Source organism: Apteryx mantelli, chromosome 4 (assembly GCF_036417845.1).
Source record: "Apteryx mantelli isolate bAptMan1 chromosome 4, bAptMan1.hap1, whole genome shotgun sequence".
In the NCBI taxonomy this organism is placed as follows: Eukaryota; Metazoa; Chordata; class Aves; order Apterygiformes; family Apterygidae; genus Apteryx; species Apteryx mantelli.
The window spans coordinates 51,868,588-51,892,280 of record NC_089981.1 but is presented as its reverse complement, the minus strand read 5'-3'; the positions used below and the strand labels follow the sequence as shown (position 1 = coordinate 51,892,280).

The following is a 23,693-nucleotide window of genomic DNA, read 5'->3' as shown; positions in this document are numbered from 1 at the left end:
TTGCATAACTCTAATACCTCTGTGGTGGATTTTTAAGATAACAATATTGTTCCTAGAGACGAGTGTGTGAATGATGGTTAAAAATGATACAGGGCATTAACTTGAAGTGGTCAGAAAGCTATGAAAATTCCAACATTATTCAACAAGAAGGAAAAGCTTAAGGGGGAGGGAAGTTTCCATTTAAAGTGTTGTAATTTGAATACAAAAATAAGTACATTGATTTTGAATTCTCTTGTTATGTTTGTGGTTTTGACTAGAGGGTATCAAACAATGTTACTATACAAATGAATAAAGTCTAGATTTGTTATCACAAGTAATTTTTAATATGGTTTGTGACAAGCAATATCAAAGTAATCAACTCTCAAGCTTCATGTTCTGAAACCAGACAACTCTCAGCAACAAAAAAAGTTGTGCACTGATAAACATAGGAGGCATATTGTATTTTTTAATTAAATATGAAAACATGAGCTGTGTACATTATTTTTTCCCTAGAAAACACAGCAATTTCAAAAGTTTATCATAAAATATTTTCATGAAATGAGTGAACCAGCAAACACATGCACTTGTGTGCCTTCCCCCCTCCCAAGATAAACGTGATAGAGACATACGCAAATGTAAAAGTTAACAGAACAAGTGGCTTTTTGTTTTTGTTTGGTTCTTTTTGGAAAGGATGGAATGTAACATTGTGCTCGACTTTCTATGTCACAACAAAAAATATTTGGTGCAATATTTTAACATTTTCTTTTTAAGTTTCAATCTGGTGGAGAAAAATACCTTTTTTCTATAATAAAATATGTCTGTTCTTTTTAAAATGTAACTTTTTTGCAGAAAATAATTTTGTAAACTGTAATTTCAAGGGCAAGGTAGGCGGTGCCATGTCAATGTCCCCCCCCCACACACTTAAAAAGGTGATCTCTTATCTGAAGCAAAACAGGGAAACACAAAAAAAAGAGCGGAGCAGAGGCTGCTTTGCAAAGAGAAAGAAGGGTGTGTTGGACGGGGGAGAGGGGAAGGAGCGTGTGGTGGGACAGAAAAAAGTTAAAGGTCACTTTCGCCATAGAGCGCTGTGGAGAAGGACATGTAGTCCAGGGCACCGGGTACAGCATCATGGCCATGGTATGGTGCCATTCTAGCAATGCAATATTCAGCCTGATCTGGAGGCAGTTCCCGCCGTAATTCATCCACAGTGATGTAGTTCTGCAAAGAGGACACAAGATAAAGTGGTTGTTATTTTCACAAAACTGGCCTTCCTCGGGGGCAAACCACAGGGGGCAACAACCAGGGACAGACCACAACGACTAGACTAGTATCACACACCCATAAAGAGTGCTTTGGGCATACAGCTGGTGGGAAAACACAGTTACTCTCCCTGTAGTTTGGCCAAGAAAGCATATTTACAATAGAGAGAAGGATTGTTTTAGTAGGAGAGATGCTGGCGCACCTGAAGAGAAGACCTGGTGGGAAATAAGGAGAGCTGTAAGCGTAAGGCTCTGTGCCTTCCTGATGAAAGAGATCTTGCTGAAGGCAAATAGGAGGAAGCAGAAACTTCACTGGATCCAGGCCCTCACTGGCAGGAGGTAACAGCTGTTCCTGCTGCTTGGTAGCTGTCGTTCCCTCTCTTCAAAGCAAGGAAAAGGCTGTTCCCACTAGCACTGGTGCAGGCAGTGGACAAGGGAACACTTTTGATTCATTCCAAAGTTTTCCCAACAATCCTTGTCTTTCACAGCAGACATTTTTAATAAGGAAGCAAAATTACCAATGTAAATTTGGCTTTTGGAGATGGACTGAGCTGAGCTGAGGCTAACTTGGCTCCTCTCCACTTCATGCGGTAGGTAACAGTAGTTGCCTGTTTGCTAACCAGTATGTTGTCTTTAGCTGACTGACTCATGGGCTTTTGCAATCCTCTGAATAGAGGTTCAGGTTTCAGAGCATCTCCCTCTCTCCGTCAACTTTTTATTCTTTCATTCCTGTCTTTCAGTTTCATGATTGGAAAGAGTAAGAGGTATTTTTCTTCATAATGAAATACTGTCTGATTCACGCTGCAGCCACTAGAGTATGTTAAACTGACAATCATATTAGATGTACTGTATAGAGTAAACAAGTTAATAAATAAAACTGTAGCAAAAGAACATTTATTTCTTCAGTGTTTTTAGCCTATCACAATAATCTGGAATTTTCCACTCTTGAAAGACAATAGGACTGACTTCAGTCACATAGAATGCCTAAATGAAAGATGGGTAGCAGGGGTTTCTACATTACAGGTTATGATAAGATTATTAGTGAAACATGGAAACCAGTCCTGGAATTAAGGCTAACTCATTACAATCTGAGAAACAATATCCCATATTTCAAGTGAGATGAATAAAACCATTAGCAAATATGGAGATATTTTCATATTAGATGTACATATTATTTGTTCAATTGCTTAAAAAACCAGTGGTGATTATATAAGAAAAATAAGAACATATAATTTTTGGTATCAACTGGTTCCACTGATGATGCAAATTAAAAAAATTAATACTTTATCCTCATCGTGCAAGTTTTTCTATTTTTGATCCATTTCTATGACTAAAAGATGCTCCTTTTAAATCATATCATTACTAGCAGATATAGCCTATCCTCAGCGAAAATCTAGTGTTGATTGTACAGCCATTGACAGAGACACACATACATCTGAGAAAGATCACCTCAAGTTTGCAGCTGTCAGTAATTAATAGTTTTTCAAGACTAATCAAGAACCATCTGTTGAATTTGCTAATACATTTTAAAATAACCAAGCACAACCAAGCTCTTAATTAAATTTTTTAAGCAAGAGTGGGTAACATGGTCCTGACTGGCAGCTGAACAGGACTTTCAAGTGCCTTGGCAGGCTACAGTTAACCCACACTTTAGTCTTACACTTCTTCAGCATGACACAGTGTTCCTGTGAAAACCCTTTGTGCTACAGTGCTCTCCTCAATGCTCTCCCTCTGAGACAGAAGGGAAGGGGGGAAGCAGGAGCAGGGCAGGTTGGAAAGAAAGGTGCAGAGCCTCACCTTGTCTCCAGCCAGGATCTTGAAGGAAGCCATAACCTGGTCAGCAGTGTCTGTATCTGCTGTTTCCCGGGACATGAAGTCGATGAAGGCCTGGAACGTCACTACTCCAATGCGATTAGGGTCAACGATGCTCATGATGCGGGCAAACTCTGCCTCTCCCTGGAGAACAAGAGTCATATAAGCCTAGACATTTTAGGCAGTAATGCTATGAGGGTGGAGAGAAACTGTTCAGCAGCACACCTCACAGCTAGGAAAAAGAAAGCCAAATAGAAATGACTTCAATCTTTTATCTTTTATTAAGATCTTTTATCTTGTATTAGGATCTTTTATTTTTTAGCTGGCTGTTCTGTAAAAATGCTTCCTACTCATTTGTCCTTCAGAAAAAAATATTTTCCGCTGTGCCCTAGGATAACATCCAGCTCCATCTAGCTATAGGATAATGGCTCTATTAGAGAACAGTATCACACAGAATTCAGGGGAAGATGTGAGGTTCTCTATAATATATGTCATGCTAGATGTCTGTGGCAATATTTGAAGATCTGCATTCCTCAAATCCTTTTACTTCTATTTACTAAAGGAGAAATTTTACTGTTCTCTTCAGCTGCTAGAAAAGAATCCACCAGGAGAAACCTCTCCAGGGCTTTCAATAATATCTGGTTCATCTTTACTAGACAGGTTTTGGAAAGAAGGACTTACGTATCTGGAAAGGGCCAGGGAAGAAGCCTTTACAGGAAAGGTCCTACAGAGAAGTTTGCTACAGAAGCCAAAACCCTGCAGTGCAGTTTTCCTTTTTTTTTTTTTTTTTAATAAACAGAAGATCATCTATTCTCATCTCTGGGATTCCTTCCTCCCCAGGTAAGGTGGAAGGGAGAACAGAGCTGAGCCTTCTCCTGAGAACAGGCTCTTCCAATAGATCTAGATCAGTATACCTGCAAGAGCAATATGCACATGAGAGCTTGGGATATATAACCAGATGTTAGTATGGTTTGGCACGCTACTCTAAAAAGTGTCTGTATTTATACTGAGCTGATGAACAAGACAAATGGATACTGCTTTGCCTGACATCAGGAGCAATGGTGCTGAGGGTACAGATGAACCTTTTCACACTATGCTCTTGTCCTGCCCTATGATGAGCCTCAGTCTCTGGTGAATCTCTTAATTACATTTATTGTCTCTCTCAAGGTGCCCCATGTTACTGCTCTGAACACACAGCTACTCTCGTGTGGGAAAAGCTATGGGGAGGATGAGTGGAACTTGAACCTAGTTACATGAACAGGAAGGAGAGATGTGAAACAAATGGCAGGAATGAGAGGAGCAGCATTTGAGTGTATTCAGATATCAGGCTCTGTATACTTCCAGATGAATTCCACTACTACTTAGGGAAGTTATGTATTGCTGTGCAGAGCGCACATGCTAATATGAGAAAGATTATTGTTTTTTTCCATTTGAAGCTATGCAGTTTGATAAATATAATTCTTATTTGAAATACACAGGAATTAGACAGTGATTTCCCATTTTTTCCCTTCAGCTACTGCTGCAAGACAAGAATTTTACATGTACAACTAACACTAGATTTAACTCCATTTCTGATAATGCTGGAAAATAAGGCTGCATTTACCTTGATTCACTACACATTCTCCCTTCCCCTTTGAAGGAAACTACATGAATCACTTTGAACAGGAGCGATAGAGGGCTCTACATTACCATATTGTAACCCATGGAGATAAGGCAGGCTCGGAAATCTTCACAATCCATCATACCAGTCTTCTTCTACAGGGAATGATGCAAAGATGGAAAAAGCCAAGAGAGAAAATGGAGACCGGTACATGGAGAAATGAACCCACAGGAGACATTACAAAGAATGAGTTTGAGGGAGGAGGAGATGGAAGAAGGGATAAATGGGACAATGGAAACAATACAACAAAGATGGTTTGTGAAACCATGAAGAAGCAAAGATATTTTTGGAAATGGAATAGTTTACACACAAGGAATATATTGAAGATAAAAAAGAGAAATTAAGATATCAACCAAGACAGATTTAGAGATGGACAAGAAAAGGAGCATTAAGTGACACAGAAGTAAATGGAATAGTTTGAAGACATAAAAGGAATTCTCCCAAGACAAACAATCAGGGAGTTAAGGAGGAGTAGATACCAAAATACATTTAAAGAGAAAGTAGTATAGAAAAGTGATGCATATGTAGTCAAACACAAGAACAGCAATGACAGATGGATTACGACAAACAAGAAAAGAAAGGAAAAAACTGTTATTTCTTCATAGTTTAATATCTGGCTGTGTTCACCACTAGCATTCAGTACCTGTGCATCGTTTCCAATATCGTAACCCAAGCTGATGAGACAGGCTTTGAATTCCTCAGGGCCAAGTGTGCCGGAGTGGTCCTGGTTATGTGGTGTGCCAGGCAGCAGGACATGCAGTGCCAGTGGGGTGATGGTGTGGGGCAGAAGGAAGGGAGACACAGAGGAGATTGAAGGGCAGTGGAAGGACAACAAACAGGTGCACCATGCAGTGGGTGAGAGGAGAGGGAGGGAGAGGAAGAATGACATGCAGATAGAAAGACAGAGAAGAAAAATAAAAAAGTGCACAACGTTAGATACCACAATGACATTTCAGGATGTGCTAAAAATGCTCTTGGAACAGTTGCTTTTCAGAGAGCTCATCACATCTTCAGAGCATTTGAATGACAAAAACAGTTGACGCTTGGAGGCCTCAAGATCTCCGTTTCCCAAGTCAATTTCCCAATTACTTGCGTCACTGCTTGTTATCCATAGTGCCAGAAGCCCTGTGTTTCACTAGTAACACAGAGTGCAGGGAAGCAGGCAGAGGCAGTGGCAAGCATTGCCTTATTCTTCTAGTCAAAGATCCCACCAAAGGAGTGGGCTAGGGCATGTATGTCTGGCAATGCTCCCAAGGAAGCTTAGCTGTCAGAGCATCCCAGGAACAGACAAGGAAAAAGAGCTGAAGCTCGGGGGAGCAGTGCTCTCGCTGTATTTATGAGACCTGTATATAAGGTAGAGCTTTGACTGGCAAAGCTATTTGAAGTGTTCAACTCTGAAAACAGCACTGCTGTAGAGCACAGCAGAACTTGGCTCCACAGTTGCTCTTCCCTTCCCTGCTCGTCCCCCGCTCCCCCAGTGTTTGAATGTACCCATAATCATGAACTGTGTACAGGAATCGAGAATCCCCATTTTTCCTAAATTTTAGCTCAGGAGCAGCCCGAAGCACTGCAGAGCCCACATCTGCAGTTACCACCTCTGGCCAGAGAAAGGAAGCTACAGACAGGATTGTGGGACCAATTCCAAGTGACTTTCCTCAAACAATCAACTTCTAAAGCCAGTGTTAAAGCTTCATAACTCAAATTCACAGCTGAAGATGGAGAAGCCATTTTCTCTCTGCATTAAGACTGTTGTGGAGGAAGGGGCAAATGAAGGTCAAAACAGAAAATCTACAGGACTCTCTGGGTCCCTCTGTTAAGAAGCCATGGCTTTGGTTATCTTTGGGCAGCTTGTGAAGGGCTGAAATGGCTGGTGTTCAGCAATCTGAAAGAGTCACCAATATCTGAGAGAGCAGGCTGTAGCCATCTTCTCTGGAGACCTTTCTAACAGTGTGGCTGGTACAGCAAGTGGTGGGAGGAACCTGTGTTTGCAACATTGACTTGGAACCTCTACAGGCTGCTGGTGGATTTCCAGGCAACACTGAAGGGATTGATAATGGAGCCTAGAGAACCAGTCCTGAGATGGTTTCAGGCTCAGGGGACAGCCTCTGCCTCCCTGCGTGACATCCTTGTGACACCCTTGCAATTTGGGTGGTAGAGGAATGCCAGCTGATGGCCTCTCAATGTAGAAGGAAGAGCTGAAGGCAGAGTGGCAAATGAGGGGAGAAGGATTTCCGTTAAAGAAATCTTTTCTTATTGCGCTTGTTAGTGCCTTGGTATGTATTTCCGCAGTGAGGCAAGGCAAGCTTTACTTCATGGCTTATCTACATCATGCAATGCCGTGCTGTGTACAGATCCTCCTGTTTGCTCCATACAAGAGTGATGCTAGTTTCTGCCCCTGCTGAGAGCCTGACACTTCTATAATATTGCTGGGTCTGTGGCTACATCAGGCCCTTCTTCGATACAGGTTTATGCGATGGTAATGGGCAACAGGGGCTCCAAAGGATTTTATAAATCAAAATAATAATCTGCTCTCTGGAAAAGCAGGGGTAAAAAACTTGTTTCCTAAATAAGCGTTCAAACCTTCTCATACCTCAGCTTAGTCAGGAAACTTCACATTTCAGTTATACTTCTTCTCCCAGACTAATATCACTTGGCAGTCTCCACAGGAATGACTGCTCCATAGGAGTGGCACTTTTAAGAATGAAACATCTTCTATTGATCTAATTTTATCACAGTGACCGTTTGTTTTTTACTGCACTGCGCAGCCCAAGTGGAAGCTTGTAGCTTACCAAGCTGCAGTCAGCACCAACTTACCCTGTCAAAATGGTTGAAAGAAGCCCGGAATTCATTCATCTGTTCCTGGCTGATTCCTTTGGCATCACGGGTCAGAATCTGGTTTTCCACTTCATTGATGGTTCTAGCAATTGTTGTTAGCAGCTGCTCCCAACCCACTCGGATATGCTGGAAAAAGAGGACAAGACCAATTTTAAATTAAAAAATAGATCTTCTGCATCTTGGGCCCTTGGATCTAATGTGTTACTTGCTGCAGATTAAATGATCCTGGTGGCCAAGGCAGGAGAAGTCAATTTGCTCAGAAAAGCTTCCTTCTCGTCTACAGTGTGAGCCAACAGGATGTTTAAAATCTGGATTTTGACTGAAAAAATATTTAAGAAGCTAATTCCTGCTTGTAAGAAAGTCTTGGTCCTATTGCAAAGTTCCTTTGCCTTGTCAGAGCAGCACACTAGGGGCCTTTAATGCAAATGAGAATCAAACCCAGAATTCCTAGCACACAGTTGGGCAGAAAACACTCCCTACTAGAACCAAGAAAATAAACCACAGTCCTTGGAAGACACTGGTGCATCAGACACATTGCTCCACTGCCTCTGCTGTTGCTTAGTGGAGAGTTGGCCAGAAACCAAAAGGCAGGTTTCAAAGCCTGTCTGTGTTCTGCTGGACTCATGATGAACTCAGACTGATTCCAAGAAACCTCACATTGTCAACAGAAAGGCAGACTCTGATTTTATAAAACTTTTGTTGTATTTTTTTTCTGCCAGGCTTCAGCAGTTCAACACCACCAGCACTCCCCCAGTCTATCTAATCCCAGTTGATAAGCTGCCACAATCAGGTGGCAGGAGAAGTGGGACCAGCCAATTTTTCAAGTAATATTGTTGATCTTATTTAGTTAATTTCTATCATTTATATTTGGGAGCACAGGGGACTGGGTTGGCCTGAAGTATAGCAAGGCAGAAAAGACATTCAGGGACATGTTTTTGCATGCTTAGCCATACTGTCAAGTTCCCTGCTTTCCTGAGAACTGGATTATATTGCCATAGAGCTGGATGTGGCTGATGCTAGCTGGCCACTACAGATCAGGCTGTCTGATCTGTTGGCACTATACACCAGCCGGGAGAAGGCTTCCCAAAACATTTACCTCCATGGTGTAGTTGGTGTGCTTGTTGTCAAAGATAAGCGCCTCCTGGATCTGCTGGTGGTCTCCCTCCAACTGGTCAATCTTTGGTTTGTAATTCACAATGCTTTTCTCATACTGCCGCAAGTGGTTGAGCTGGTCCTCCAGGGTCCCATGCATCTCTATTGAAATACGGCCGATCTCCTGCATTAGCAAAGCCAAACACGTTGGACCCCATTAGAAGGACAAGCCTCAGCATGCCTGGCATTTATTGCAGCTATTTCACCCTAACACAGGATGACACGATTCAAAAGTTTAGCCCTATCGGGGACAGTTTTAAGGTTCTAAGGAACCTTATATGGTTCTGTATATATATATGGTGCAAAAGTATATAGCTCTCTAAGTCAGTAAATCCCTATCCCTTTCTAGCAGTTGAGGATTTGGCTTGCTACATTACTAGCTTATGGACTGCAGTTTCCTTCTTCTGCATCCTTATATTAGGCCCATCTCATGTGCCACACCCCATTTGGAGACTGTTCAGGGCTCTGCTGAAATTTTTGCTGACACTCTCAGCTCATCTAAGGTAATTGCTCTGTGAGATTTTCCCTTCTAACACCAAGAAATAGACACAAGACGCCTGGTCCAGTAGAACTGTGTCCCCCACCCCCCGCCTTCAGAAGAAGTAACCAAGTGTGAGCCCAGTCAGGTTAGAGCTCTGCAAAGACCAATTCAGAGCACTGCCAATATACTCAGAGGAATAACCTAGTTGGGCTGACAAACATCTTCCCTGATTACTGGTACCATCTGTGCTGCAATTTCATACCTGGAAAATGGATTGTGAGGACAAAACTGTCTTGATCATGTCCTGCCAAGATCATGTGTAGCATAGGAGTGGAACAAATGGCAATCCTCTCTCCCCTACTGATACCGAGGGATAAAAGAAGAAGACCTGACCGCCTGCTCTCCAGACAGCTAAGATAGTAGTGGGCTTGGAGGACAGAGAGGGAACAGGCCAGCTTTTCCCTCTTCCTCAGCAAAGAAAGATCTTCCATTAAGTCTCCTTGAAAAGGCTGCTGCTTTTCAACTAATGTTGTGCTTTTTATCATTATAGATTTTGACTTATGGCCCTTTTTCCTGATGCCTTTACTGGTGCTGTCTGACATATAGATGTATTTCCATAATTGTTCACTCCTTTACAGTTCCTGCCATCAATAATAGCTTCATTATTTTCCCATCTCATCAACTCCAGTTACTTTAATTTAAACCTTACCTAAAAAGAAAAGATCTCTCTTAAAAATGTTTCTCTTCTGCTGATGTTTAATCTGCTAGTCGTACTTTTTTTGTCATGCATATCAAGACTATTGCTATTAAAGCAGTTATACAAAATATGCTGCTGTTGTGGGATTTTTAACTTGCTGCATATAAATACAAATCTGTTCAAATAGCAGTGTTCCCCATTTTAAATCAGTTTTTTTCTCTCTGTACTAAAGAGTTAGGGGAAGAAAAGTACATGCACTTGGGTAGCCAATATCAGTCTTGGGGTTCTCCACACTTTATATGAAAGTTTCTCTTGCTGTAAGCTGAAGGAAGAATGACGACCATAGTGGTCAAAAAGACCCGGAGTACCAGTGAAGATCACAAAGGAAAACAGAAAGTTTCAAAATGAGCAAAACACTACCTCCATCTTGGTCTGGATCCAGGGTCCAATGACATTGGCCTGTGCACCAAACTGTTTACGAAGTCGTTCATTTTGCTGCTGGCGAGCATGTTCTTCCATCAAGGCTTGATCCCTTCTGGGAACCAGTTGCCGCACCTACAGCAAAAAGCAACATACAGTGCATTTTATACACAGAAAGGCACATGTATAGTAAATACAAAAATAGAAGCACGGAAGGAAGGGGTGAGCGTATTTACTGCAAATAAGCTGTCATAAGGTTTTGGCCTTGGCGGCAAGGCTCCTGCAATGTGAATCCCATCTGCTGTGGGATGAATGCTGCAGTCTCATCTCAGGCCATGGAAGACCAAAAGAAGCTGCCATCCACTAGCTGGGTTTTTGGTGGTTCATGTTAACGTCCTTGTTCATATCTCTTTATTTTGGTGGTAAGAACCATCAGTATAGTTGGCATGGAGTGTTTAGTTGCTCTTTTAGCATAGAGTAAAGGAAGGCTACTGGCTTGTAGACTTAAAACATCTGAAGGGTGGAATGGTGAAGAAGGATGCTGATTCTTATGCCATACTTGCTTGTCGGGTTAACTGAGGACTGGAAATCCTAGAGCTTTTAATTTAGCAACTTTCACAGTGAAAATAGCAAGCAAAAGGGATCTGACACTTAGGCATTTACATTCAAGATCTCTTCCACTTTCAAGCATATGGTATTCAAGCTGAAAACAAATGACAAATGTGCAAAAGCTTAGCGTTAAGCATGAGAGGACAACTGAGAGAAAGCAATCCACTTCCTGGGTCCCAGCAACTGAGCAGCAGCCTTCTCCCACAGTAACTGCAAGGCTGGAAAGAACTCACGTGTTCCCATTTGCCATTGATCTCCTGTGGGGTAATTGTGGTGTAAGGATTTGTTCCGGCCATGTTGACATGGTATGTCTGGACAATCTTTGAGACTTCATTGTGAATTCCCAGGATGGCCTGTCGCTCCTTGTCGGCATCCGGCAAAGTGGCTTTAAACTGTTCGTGGGCTGTGGTCAAACCCTGCAGAAGGAAGGCAGCAGAAAAAGCAGGGTAAGAAGAGCATTAGTCACTGAAGGGCCTCTGCAGTAAACATATCCCTACAGATGTGACTGCAAATGCTCATATATTCTCAGGATACAAAATAGGCTACTCTAATACACTTTTCAGGTTCTCCCAAGCATCACTACACAGGCAGTTTTAAGTAGTTAAATGAAGTCTTGTTTTCCCTATCTTTGTTTCTGTCCCATGTTGACCAGTGGCAGAGATTATACTCCAAAACATGGTGGAATAATTCCTGCTCATAAATTAGGGTGAGCTAATTCTCCAACAGTGGGAGAAACTGTTCAGTGACAATAATGTGTGTCAGCCCCTCTGTGAAGATCTGACTACTAACATTACTTTATAGCAGTTATATCTCACTAGTCTAAATGGGCCATGTTTTTCTTCTCCTACTAGGAATGTAGTAGTTCTACATCTAAGATGATTCCAGTTGAATATAGGAGTCAGATCTAGTCTTAGATTAGAATCAGGGGAAGGTCTTCAGGCCTACAGCAAACTCACATAGGCAACATGTGCTCCTGCTGCTGAAAACAGCTCCCTCTCCCTCAACACAACTGGCCCTTTCTGTTCCCCTTATTGCTGCGGTGCCTGGACTGTGATCCAAGGACTGATGGTGGGGGCACAGTTGCTGGTAGTTTGTGGACAGCTGTCAAGCCAGTTGGTCCTGGCTCATTTCCCACTGCTTCTACAGGCCTTTAAGGTATTTAATCCCATAAGCCTAGAAGATAAAGACTAGGGAAGCAAACGCAGGGGAAAAGGCAGCAAAGGGAATGGGGGACAGAAAGGCATGTGCAGGGATAAAGGAGGGAACAGTGTAGACAAAAGAGGGAATAAAAGTAAACCACATAAATGACCACTCTCTTATGACATACACGCTGTAACTACTTTTGTAAAATTGCTTCCTTACATGGTGACTCACTATTTTGCAGCTGCTGCAGTGGCCATAGAGATGTAATGCAAGTCGAGGGGGCTGGGAAAGATACTGCAAACAGTCACAAATAGATGATGCAAATGTTTATAAATGATGTTCATATTTGGTCTGTGTTATGAAAAAATTAACGAACCCTTTTTGCAGGAAGGAAGGGAGGAAGTAGCAAGCAGCAGCTCAGTAATAGAGCTCATACCAGGAGAGGGCTATTTCACTGCCTCTCCTCCCCCTCGGCTGCCTTGTGTCCCCCACTGATATCCCATTCACTGCTTCATGGATGGCCATGCTGCTTTCTGCCTCTCCTGCAAAGAGCTGACCAGGTATTGACAAACTCTGATGAAGTCCTCAAAGAGCACAATATCAGGAGGAAATTATGGCAATAGTACAGGAGCTGGTAAGGCTGGTTCTTCATCTCAGCTAGCCGAATCTAAATGAATACTTGGATCTTTTCATGAGCCCATTAAGCAGGAGAAATAGAAATCCCCACTGGCACCCAGGGAAGGGTAATTTATGCCCTCAAAGATTTGAAAATTACCTGTAGATACCTCAAGGTCTTTTCATAACACCCTTTCAAAGGCAGGAAAACTGAGATTAGCGTCTCAGTTTTTGCCTGTTGGAAGCAAGGAAGCCTTTGGCTTCAAATGGCAATCCACCAGCAAAGTAGAGAATCCTGATTTCTCCCATGCTCAGCACTGAAATGCAGCTGGCAGCTCAATGACTGCCCTCATGGGGCATCACATCATATAGGACCAAATGATCAGGACATGATGTTGCATGGGACAACTGCCTTGCAGAACCTGACAGCAGCGTTAAGCCTTGCTCATTCGGATTAAGAAAAATCCCAGACCCTGAAAGATCCTCTCAGCTTTCAGGGTTTCATGAGTAAGACTCTGCAGTCACACTGAAAATTCACATTCGGTTCTCTGTACCCAGGTAGGATGGCGTGAGCACATCTCACTTCTATTCAGATCCAGGTTTTTGGAAGAAATCAACAAAAAACATACTTCTTCTGTTTCTCTTGCTAAGGCTCACTTGCAAGAGCAGAAGCACCAACACATGACCTACAAACTTGGCACCGCTAGGAATCCAAAAGACACTGACCTCTCTCTACCCCAGTCCCCACAGTGTGGACTGCTCTGTACCTGGATCTCCTCAATGGTGTGAACAATGAATGTGTCCTGAAGATCCTCCATGGCCCCTTCCATCCAGTTATTGAAAGGGGCAGCTCGTTTGGCATATTCCAGGTACAATTGATCAATTGTTTCCAGTAGCTTCTCTGTCCTCTGGGCATGCACAAAAAAGAAAGAAAAACAGGAAAAATATTTAGAGAAGAGTCCTCACACAGATACGTGGGTTGTCTGAGCTGCTCCCTCCTATCAGACTTCCCCTGTGCTCCCAGAAGGGCACTACAGTAAAAGTCTCTCTGCAATTAAGAGATTACATGTAGGATTTCCCTCTCTTCGAGGGAAAAATCTGAGGTCCTTTAGAATGAAACAAAACAAGGACAGTCTTTTCACACAGAAAAAAATTACAAAACACAAAAAAGTGGAAGAAATTCAATAGCTTGAGCAAATGAATGTTACCATAACTAGGCTGGAAGGGTAGAGGCGGACTGAATATACTGAAATATAGCCCTGGTTTACAGTCTGGGATATTCTAGGAGTGGACAAAAGAGTTGGATGTTCTTGCCTACTGCAGCTTGCTTCCTGCAAATGACCTGCCAATGTACTCCCAAAGGTCCAACCAGTAACACGTCTCACCTCCAAGGCTTCTCTACGTTTCTGGGTTAAGGCACCCAGATTATCCCACTGATCACAGATCTTCTGGCACCTGGCGTTGACACTTGGTGAATCGTAATAGTCCAGCTCACTGTGATAGGTGGGGGGAAAACAAAGGACAAAAAGTCAAATAAAGACCTTTTGGAGAAGAGAAATCCATTAGGAATTCTTCATCAGCCCTGAGGACAGAAGCAGACAAAGCGCTCACGCTCTCTGAGAGGAAAGTGAGCCAGGAAAACTTCAGTGTCTAGCTTTGGAGACACTGTATGTTAAAGCACATCAAACAACACAGAACAGGAAGAAAAACAACCACCACCCATGGCCTCTTTACAAACAGTTGTGCTGGCTGCCTGAAGGGAATAGTTGGGCACTGGGGGAAGGGAGTAGAGACTTCTGCTCAAGCTGGAAATCAGCAGACTGTGAGCAGAGCAGTATGCCCCTGTATTCTGCTTGAGAACATCACTCAGGCTAACTACCTGGATCTTGTACCTCAGGAAAATGAGCAGCAAGGGTTTCATTATGAATGCAAAGAAACCACCTAAGATTGTTCTAAGAGTTGCAGAGTACAGGTGGCAACCTTTGGGTGGTGAGGGATAGCATAAGTGCACAATCCATTCCTTTATTAGACCAGTCATGGAATTACAGTGTAGGTTTCTCTCCTGTATCCCTGATAGAGAGTGCTTTGCCTGGGATGTCTACAGCACAACACTCATGAAAGAAGGGCTGGTAAGAGTATGGCTAAGAAAAGGAGTGCATGGGGTAAATTGAAACTAGGAGTCTTATATTTGTGCTCTTGGTTCTGCATGTGGTCAAAGAGGGAGAAAACTGCAGGCAGAGAGAGACAAGCCAGGCTGGGAGGTGTCAACCTTGAAGGGGAAGGTGGAATAACTTGCTGGGCTACTGAGTGACTCTGGGCAATTTGATGAGCATTTCTAGTGCAGGTTTAAACAGTTTTGTCCTGTCTCTCCCAGTCCCATTTCTTCCCACCACTGTATTGCCCTCCTCAAGTGTGTGGGCACAACTGTTGGTGGAGTCTCGTGGTAAACTAGTCAGGAAACTGATTTGGGCTAAAAATAACCTTTTTCTTAGCTGGATTTTTAATCCAGATCAGTCCCTTGATCTACTTTGCTGCAGAGCCAGCACTGCTGCTGAAAGAACTGCTTCTGAAAGTGCAGTCTGTAACGCACCCATGCTGGACCACCGGCCCCGGGGATCAAACGTGCCCAGTCCCAGGGACCAAACGTGCCTGGCCCCTGAACATGCCTGCCATGGTCAGCCCCAGCGGCTTCCTCCAGATCCTTGTCATCTCCCTGGCAGTGAATCTGTGGTGGAGAGAAGAGCTCAGCAGCCCTGTCTTTTCAGGACATGGGCTCTTTGCTGAGATAGAGGATGGCTTTTGGGAAGTTGGCAGAGCCTTCTGTTCTCACCACCTTGAACGAAATCACCTCTCCCCTAGCCTAGGGCCCAGCCTTCCCTGTTGCTATTAGAGCTGCAGCTGTTTTGGCTAGCATGTAGCACGTGCTCTAAAAGTGGCAGGTCAGCTAATGCTTGCTGACGAACCAGCCCTGGTTTTAATCTTACTGAGATGAAGGATCACCTTGAACCCTCCTCCAGCTCCAAGGTCAATCCTCCAGTGGACAAGAGAGCAATTCTGTAAATCTGTGCTGGTAAAGGAGATAATAATCTTGATCCAATAATCCTGATTTTTTAATGAAAAACAGTCCTGCAGCCCGAGATCTTAGCCCAGGCACTGTATCTGGCTTAGGATAGGCCAATATGAATTTTTTTTCTTTAAAAATAGGAAACACAGTCAAAGCCAAGTTCTTCAGACTGGTTTTGCCAAGTAACACGCAAGGCTTCAAAATCCCTCTCCACACGCTGTAGTGGCCAGCCCTTTACCTGCCTCCTAGTCCTAGCAACCAGTCTCCCGCACTGATGAGACTCCATTTCTTCTGGTAACCCCTGTGTCACTCCTCACTCCCGGAAATGGAGCTGGGTGCAGATTTCCAAGCAGGGAGGAAGCAGGGAGGGAACTGACTCACTGTGAGGACCTCCTGGCACTAGTGCCTGACCAGAGTCCAGATGGCGCAGGACTCCTGCAGCAAAAGGCCTGAGGTTGCAGCAGAGGCCACAGAGAGCTAAAACCACTGAAGACTTTTTCACTGCCAGAATAAGCAGGACTTGATCTATAAAAGAGAGTGAACTGGGGGCCTCTGGAGTGTCTGCTAACCTCCATTGTTTCCTCCTGTTCCTGGAAAAGTATGACAGCGTTACAACTCTGAAACCTAGCAGAGGCCAGAGGAGGGTCAAACTCTTTAAGAAGGGTTCACAGCAGCACAGTGAGCTGGAAGATAGAAACTTGGCTTGAGAATACAGTTCTTCCTCCCCTTTGTCTGTACCCACGATTCACTTGTTTTCTGGCCTGCTCTTCTGGTGTGCCCGGATACTGGAGAGCAGTATCCTAGATACTGTTTGGAAACACTGGGACTTCCCAACATTTTTGCATGGCGATGGATTTACAGCTCTCCAGAGGGTAGATTAAGCTGATTAAGCCCCCCCCCCCCCCCGGCCCTGAGGATCAGACGCGCGCTGGGGTGCCGTACTTCAGCTCTTGTGCAATAGCAGCAATCTGTTCTACGCGGTCTTGGTGCGCAGCCAGGTCGCTCTCAAAGGCCTCGTGTTTCTTCAGCAGAGCCTTTATCTCCGAGAGTGTAGCAATTTCATAATCCTTCTGCTGCAACATCACTTCTTTACCTGGGGAGGGAGCCAAAGGACAGATGAATGAAGGACAGGCCCAAGCACCTCAGAGGCAGTTCCCCCAAACCAGGGCAGCCCTGGAGACCTTCCAAAGTGCACCTGCCTTGCTCCAAACACCCCACCTGAGGCTTGCCCCGATGCATGCTGGCCTAGAGATGCACAATCCTCACTTTGAAAACACTGAGTGCGAGTTTGCCTGTAAGAACAGAGACAGGCAAATAGTGCAGCCCAAACCAGTGCTGTCACAGTTTATATTGGACTCCTCTCAGCATGTGCAAACTGGGCTATGCTGGTCCTGTAAATGCCACCTGCAGCATTTACTGTACAGGAAATTAACACTGGCAGCAGCAATCCTAGTTGCTTTCCTCCTCTCTGTAGCTCTCCTCTACCCTTGCAGTTTTTCCTTTGCCTCAGTTAGGAAATGTCGATGTTGAAGACGATGTAGCAGAACAGAGATCAAGCTGATTTTCATTATTTCCTAATAAAATAAAAAATCAGCCTAGCACTCTTGAGAGAAAAATCTGATAGAATGATCCATGTATGATTCATCTCTTCCTCCCTAGATAAATGACTACATAAAGCATGGTTTTGGGGCAATAGGAAGCATGTAGGTTGGCATTTACCATCTGTCCAGGACTCATGAATAGATGCCTTCTGCCGAAACTTCTCCGCCAGGTGGTCCAGCCTCTCTAGCCTCCGGATCTCGTTCAACAACCACTCCTCATAGCCCTTCTCAGCCTGCTCTAGGCCTCCCCAGGCATTGTTTATGTCCTGGAGACAGCAGCATGAGAAGAAAAGGCACGTTAGAAGATGGGGAAAGGTGTTTTTCAGCTTTTGTTTCAGTGGGCTCCAGTTGGTTGGAGAGATTTAGCGTGGGCCTTTGATCTCACATAGTTGTGCAGACGAGTCAGGAACAAAAAGTTCCAGATTTAACATAGGCATGCCTAGCAGTATCAGGATACACCTCCCTGCATGAGAGTGCCTCTTTGAACACTTCCCCATGTGAAACTTGACAAAACCCAACCATTTTTGAATGAAAAAGAATTAGAGGTACCCAAACATCTCCTCGTAAAGGCATGTAATTTGTGAAGAGCCTCAGAACCTAGTTTAGATACAGGAGATCTATAAGACCCTCTGGACTTACTGAACTATATTCTGTAGTGTTTTTCCCTTCAGAGTGGCTCACACTGAAGGTAGGCATGCTCTGCCCACCCATGGGCTTTTTTTAGACACAGTTGGGGGATATATGCTTAGTCACCCCCACTCACTGAGACCATTTTCCCTTCTGAAGGCATGAAGGCTGGCCTGTTGCTGAGCCGCAGCTTGGTCTGCAAGGTGTTGAAATTGATCTCAAGTTGGCACTTCTCCTGGACTTTGGGGGGCTTGTGCAGGCGGCGGTAGTCCCGGAAGTCCTCCAGTTTCTGCTGCATGGCTTGCATGGTGTTCTCTGGTGCCCGGTTCTCCAGCCAGGGGATGGTGCGACGGATCCACTCCAGCAGCTGGAAAGAGCAATGACAAGAAGCCTTGAATTGAAACTGTGTTAAAACTACAGGTGTTGTTCTGATCTTATTAGGGACTGTTTACTTTATGTTAGCTGTCAGCAGGATTCTGCCAACAGCAGGGCTTGTAAAGAAAAGCTTGCACGCTTTTTGGGGAGAATGTTTTAGTGGCATATGCATATTTTTTTCCTCATTTATTGCTAACTTCCATTCCTTCCTGATCCAATTCCTGAGTCCTGCCAAGAAGTTTACCAATTGTATTGGTATAAAATTTGTAGGAAGGATGCTATGAAGTTGTACAGTCCTGAGCAATGCAAGTCGAAACAGTTTGCTTTTTCCTTTAATTTCAGTACTTCTGGAGCTGCTTTTAATAAACTATAGAAAATCAAAGCTACTCCATGGGAGATCTGTTTTAAAGCAGATTATATTTGCCTTCAGATATAGTTCAATAATTCATTTTTCTCCAGCTAGAAGGGGAAAAAAGGAATTTTCCAGGCAAACATGGGCCAATAACACTCCCCGGGATTAGCTATCAGGGTCTGGGTTTAAATGCAACTCCTTTCCACATAACACCACCCAGAAACCAACAGCACCATGGACACCTACATCACTGGCCAGTTTTTCATAGTCTTCCATGAGCTGTTCATTTTCTTGGTTGACTGCCAACACCTTGCAGATACGATTTGCTGCTGTCTCCGCCTGCCGAAAGAAGAAAAACAGAAGAGGGGAAAAGTGTGAAAAAAACATAAACCAAAGCTTGTGGCTTAGTCTCCTGCTACATACCTGTGGTAAAGTCTCCTAACCTTGGCTCTAGCAGCCTGTCTCTGCTCCAGCATGCCTGCCCTGACCTGTTTGTTTTCCATCTGACCTTCTATAACAACTTACTTTTCCCTTCTCAGGTGAATACCCTCCTTCAGATACTGTGAGCTTTACTGATCCCAGCCCTAGCTGCTGAGAGACAACCACATTTCTATGCCTTTTCTGAAGCTGTTCCTATGAGAAGGCCCTGTTATTTGCTTCTTACCAGAAGGACCCCAGCTGCCTCTTAAAAAGGCAGGGAGTTTCTGCCATTGTTTCCACCCCACTCACCAGTGTTAAGAGCTAAAATGCCAGTAACTGAGTGGTGTCAAACTGATGAGACTTTCTATATGCTTTTACCCATAGGAAAGCACTTCCTAAAGACAGTTAATCCATATACTGGACTTTGGCTAATTTCTAATTTAATTTTGAAGATAAAATGGTAGATACTTTTGTTAACCTCAAAATCTGCTCAGCAGATCTGTCTTCCAGCATTCCCTCTATTTCTGACACCCATCGTGGGGCCACCTCCTCTAATACCTTGCTGCATGATACCTACCATGTATTCAGCTATTCATGGCCCAGTTGAGAATAAGATTTTCTTTTTGCTTTCTGGGTAAACTTTCTGCTTTTTCTTCCAAATAAAATCTCACAAGGAAGGGCCTGCTGTTATTTAGGACTTTTTCCGTTTTTTCCATTGTGGGACCACAACCTGGCTGTCTGCAGGGAGCTGGACATGTTAAAATATGAATTTGGAACAGAGCAAGGATTAGAAAAATCCCTGCTACAAACTCAGGAACAGTCTGCCCCAGAGTGCCCTGAAGGAGCTTGACATGGGGAACATACAGCAGGCCAATCCCTGCACAGCATGTATCTGTGGTTCTGCACCGCTCCTGTTATCATCATCATTATGGCAGATGTCATGCAACAAGGCCTTGGTGGATGTGGCCCTGTGATGGGTGCCAGGGGATCGTCCAGCACCCTCTCGCCACATTACAGTTATTGCCCTGGTGCCTGGGGAAGGTACTAGAAATAGCCATAGGTCCCCTACGGAGTTTTCTCCGCTTTACTCGTTCACACAGGCTAAGTGGAGAAGAAGCAGAGAGGGCACATGCCAGCACTGCAACAGTCCAGTTGCGAATGCTGTCTGCCTCACAACTATATGCGGGACTGACACTAAAAGAAGTTTTACGTGTGATTTTAGAGCTGTGTGGAACTTCCTTTTTAATAAGCTTATAGCTGGCAAGTTCCAACCTATTTTAACAGGCCTTTTATTATCTGTTTATTCAATCTCCAAGGCCATTTGAGAAAAATCCTCTAGATATTGCAGCTGATCTGAGGCAGCAAGAATAGCAATAAAGTCATAGGCTCCACAGTGACATATGGATTGCTAAGGTCCCAAGGGAAGTGGTGATCTTAGTCATTTGTAAGAAACTCTAAAAATGTATATTCAGTCACCTGTCCCTTTGCTAAAATGGGCCAGCTAGTAGATACATAGATATTAACTAATTAAAAACACAGAGGGCTCTGCAGAGGAGAAAGTGCCATTTCAAAAAAAAAAAAAAAAAAATCAGTAAAAAGTGCAAAGGATGGTTATATTTAAGAAATCTCATATTCTGATCTGTTTTTAACAAAAGTTTGTACTTTAACAGACTGGTTTTTGGCATCCATAGAAAACTTTGCAGACACGGGACCAAATAGTATATTAATACGACATTCCCAGAGCCCTACCATGATGTGTCTAGTGGCTACAGGGAACTGATAGTACCAAACGTATCTCAGACTTCACAGGACAGGTGATCCCTGCACATGCTTAATTCTCTCTGCTTTTTACTCCCCAGGAGCTCACTGCAGCAGTAGGGACCCCATTTCGCAAGGGTGTATTTATATGTATCTGATGACAGATTTCCTCCAGCTGCCCAGGTTTTTCAATCTGTGTGTATGTGTTTTTAACATCTGTCCAAATACAAAAGCCTCCAGAATGGCAGCAATTATGATTATTTGTATTATCCTAATGATTGAAGTGTAGAAGCCAGTCTTCTTTCTCTCCTGCACCACTGCTTGCTCCTTTATTGCTCTTGCCTACTCCAGATTGCTCTATGTAACTCTATGCTGCAAAAGCAGCAGAAATGAAACTGGGGCCACTATTGTCATGAGCAACATGTTCTACTGACTTGCTCAGAGCAGGGTAGGACAAAATCATCCCAATGCTTTTGGGTGATCTCCATGAATACCTCCCACACTGCTACTAATGAGCAGACCTGTGGTGATGACAACCTCAGTGAAACACTTTCAGGCAAAAGAAAAGTTGCACACTAAGACATTTATATGAGGCCAAGGCAGCTCTCCGTACACCTTCATCAACAGACTGGGAAAAAACATTTTGGCTTCCCCCCCACTGCTGAAGGCAATGATGCATTTATGATGCTCTAGCTGGCTCCAAACAAGCCAGGATGCTCACAAGGCACAGAGCAGCACTGAGATGATGTACCATCCTGGGGCCTGGAAGCTGCATACCTCTACTCTCAGAGCACTGGTATGAACTGATTAGCTTCAGTGCAGCATGGCACTGACACATTATACTACTTGCAGTCAGAGACAGCACGGGGAGGGTGAGCCCACTCTGCTTTCAAGGCTTTCTGCTTGACACAGCACTGCTGCATGATATGCACATGCCATTTGGTGGTCTCAGAATGGAAGTGTGAATAGCCAAAGTAGCAGTGATTTCGCTGCCTTTTGCCTTTTCTGTACTTCTCAATCCTGACTTGGTCTGCTTAGGGTGGAAGGGGAACTGTATCTGTAGCTCATGGATCCAGGTCTCTTTGCTGAGGAGGATGACAAAGGAACGTATTCCCATGGTGTGGGTGCCTGCCTGTTGCTGCCCTCTGGCCTCAGAGCACCAGCCCAGAACATTGTACATCAAACATCTTTTAATAAAATGGTAAAACGTTAGTTAGAAACTTTCATCCCAAAATCAAGTTTTCAAAATATTAAGCCAACCAGTAGTAAACCACCATGCAATTAGTGTGAAAGTCAGAAGCGGTTAGAAAACAAGCAAACCAACCAAAGCAAGTATACCTACAAACAAATATATATATATATATATATATATATATAAATGGCATAAAGGAAAAGCAGCCATCCACACACACACATCATGTCAGACTGGGGCCCCTGTACCTTCAAAGGCTCAGTATAAGACAGTGAAAGAAGCAGAAAGCGGCTCATGGGACTTCCCCTTCAGGGCTGGTGGCAGTAATGAAAAATCTGAATGAAAAATGGAGTGATATCATAGTAAGTTACCTAACCACGCACAAGGCGGCAGCGCCACAAGAAATTCAGGGCTGGGGCTGGCGCTTGCCCTCAGTAATCACTGCATTTTCCCAGGGGTTTGAACCTGTATCACTCAAGAGCTGGCTAATGTACAGCAGGGGCTGGAGCAGCTCCACAAAGAAGCTGTGCTCCTCCTGCCACATCACAGGTGAGTTGCTGGCCCATCAAGCCTGTTGACAATCTAATAAACGATTAAATCTTTAATCCTCCCTATAAGCCAGTTAGAGTACATGGGATTGCAGCTTTAATAACTAAGAAGCTCAGTATCTAGGTCTTGCTCTAGTTACTTGGTTCAGGTCCTGAAGCAGTAAAAAATTGCTTTCAGTTCTCCTAGCAGTCCTAGCATCCACCTAAACTGCTGATGAGGGCATGGGACCTGCTAAGCAGGTTTGCAAAGGGTGGAATGGGCCCAGAGAGAAGAGGAGCGGACTGGCAAGGGCAAGGCTGCTCCTCCAGCATGGCCAGAACCCTGATCACATTCGCAGTTTGCTGTTTCCTTAATCTGGAGATTTTCAGGTTAAACAGACAGCATGGAGCAGTCCCTAAGGAGCACCTGGCAAACAGCAGGCCTTATCACTGGGCTGGCATGAGTTCTGAGACTGCAGTCTTCCTAGGCAAGTATCAGCTGGCTGAAGCTTGCAGCCTGGTCTTAAGGGTTTTGAACTATTTACAAAGCAGTATCCTACTGGAGAAGTCATGATGATACAAATTATTCCAAATGGAGAGATCTACTGCACTGCTGTGGGACATATTCTAAGTTCCCTGGAAACCAGACAGCATCACCTAATTTATATGAAACAGGACTGGGAACAAAATGCAGCATTCCACCTTGAGCTAAAGAGCTGCTCCCTGGAATCCACTGCCTGTATTCGCCCTCTGAAAGCCAACATCAGCATGGTATCTACACCAATGCTGCTACCATTAGCATTGCTTTGTACAAAAGAGATAAAGCCTTTTTGGAGTTAAGTTGGCCCTCAAGCTAGGCCACATGTGGCCTGTGTCTCAAACAGAAAAGGCCTGGTGAGAGAAAGAAGTTGTGGCTAAGGGAACCAGGGAGATTTTGTGTCCTGTTCATAACATGAAGAATGCAGTCTTGAACGTTAGACTTTATTGCTCCAAAGTCCACTCCCTGAAATCAGCAATGATCTTGTGGAAAGGCTGTAGCCCAGCCAGGCTGGGGCCTGGGAGGAGAGGATGGATTTTTTTTGTCTATTCAAAGAATTGCAAGGGAATTGCCATTT

General features: G+C 43.9%; 1 protein-coding gene across 2 annotated transcripts in view; it reads right to left on the bottom strand.

The window, feature by feature from the left end:
- Positions 1–300: 300 nt before the first annotated feature.
- Positions 301–23,693, bottom strand: part of ACTN1 (actinin alpha 1) — a 94,668-nt gene continuing 71,275 nt past the window's right edge. The window contains exons 9-21 of one of the 2 annotated variants that reach the window (XM_067296558.1): positions 18,928–19,020; positions 18,091–18,321; positions 17,446–17,593; positions 16,669–16,819; positions 14,048–14,156; positions 13,430–13,570; positions 11,138–11,320; positions 10,296–10,430; positions 8,642–8,821; positions 7,525–7,671; positions 5,354–5,434; positions 3,036–3,194; positions 301–1,197 (exon numbers count right to left, since the gene is read on the bottom strand). In XM_067296558.1, coding sequence (XP_067152659.1) covers positions 1,039–1,197; positions 3,036–3,194; positions 5,354–5,434; positions 7,525–7,671; positions 8,642–8,821; positions 10,296–10,430; positions 11,138–11,320; positions 13,430–13,570; positions 14,048–14,156; positions 16,669–16,819; positions 17,446–17,593; positions 18,091–18,321; positions 18,928–19,020 — 1,917 coding nt within the window. In that variant the 3' untranslated portion in view covers positions 301–1,038. Of the gene's footprint in view, positions 1,198–3,035; positions 3,195–4,739; positions 4,806–5,353; positions 5,435–7,524; positions 7,672–8,641; positions 8,822–10,295; positions 10,431–11,137; positions 11,321–13,429; positions 13,571–14,047; positions 14,157–16,668; positions 16,820–17,445; positions 17,594–18,090; positions 18,322–18,927; positions 19,021–23,693 lie in introns of both variants that reach the window. The other variant, XM_067296559.1, reaches the window with a different exon arrangement.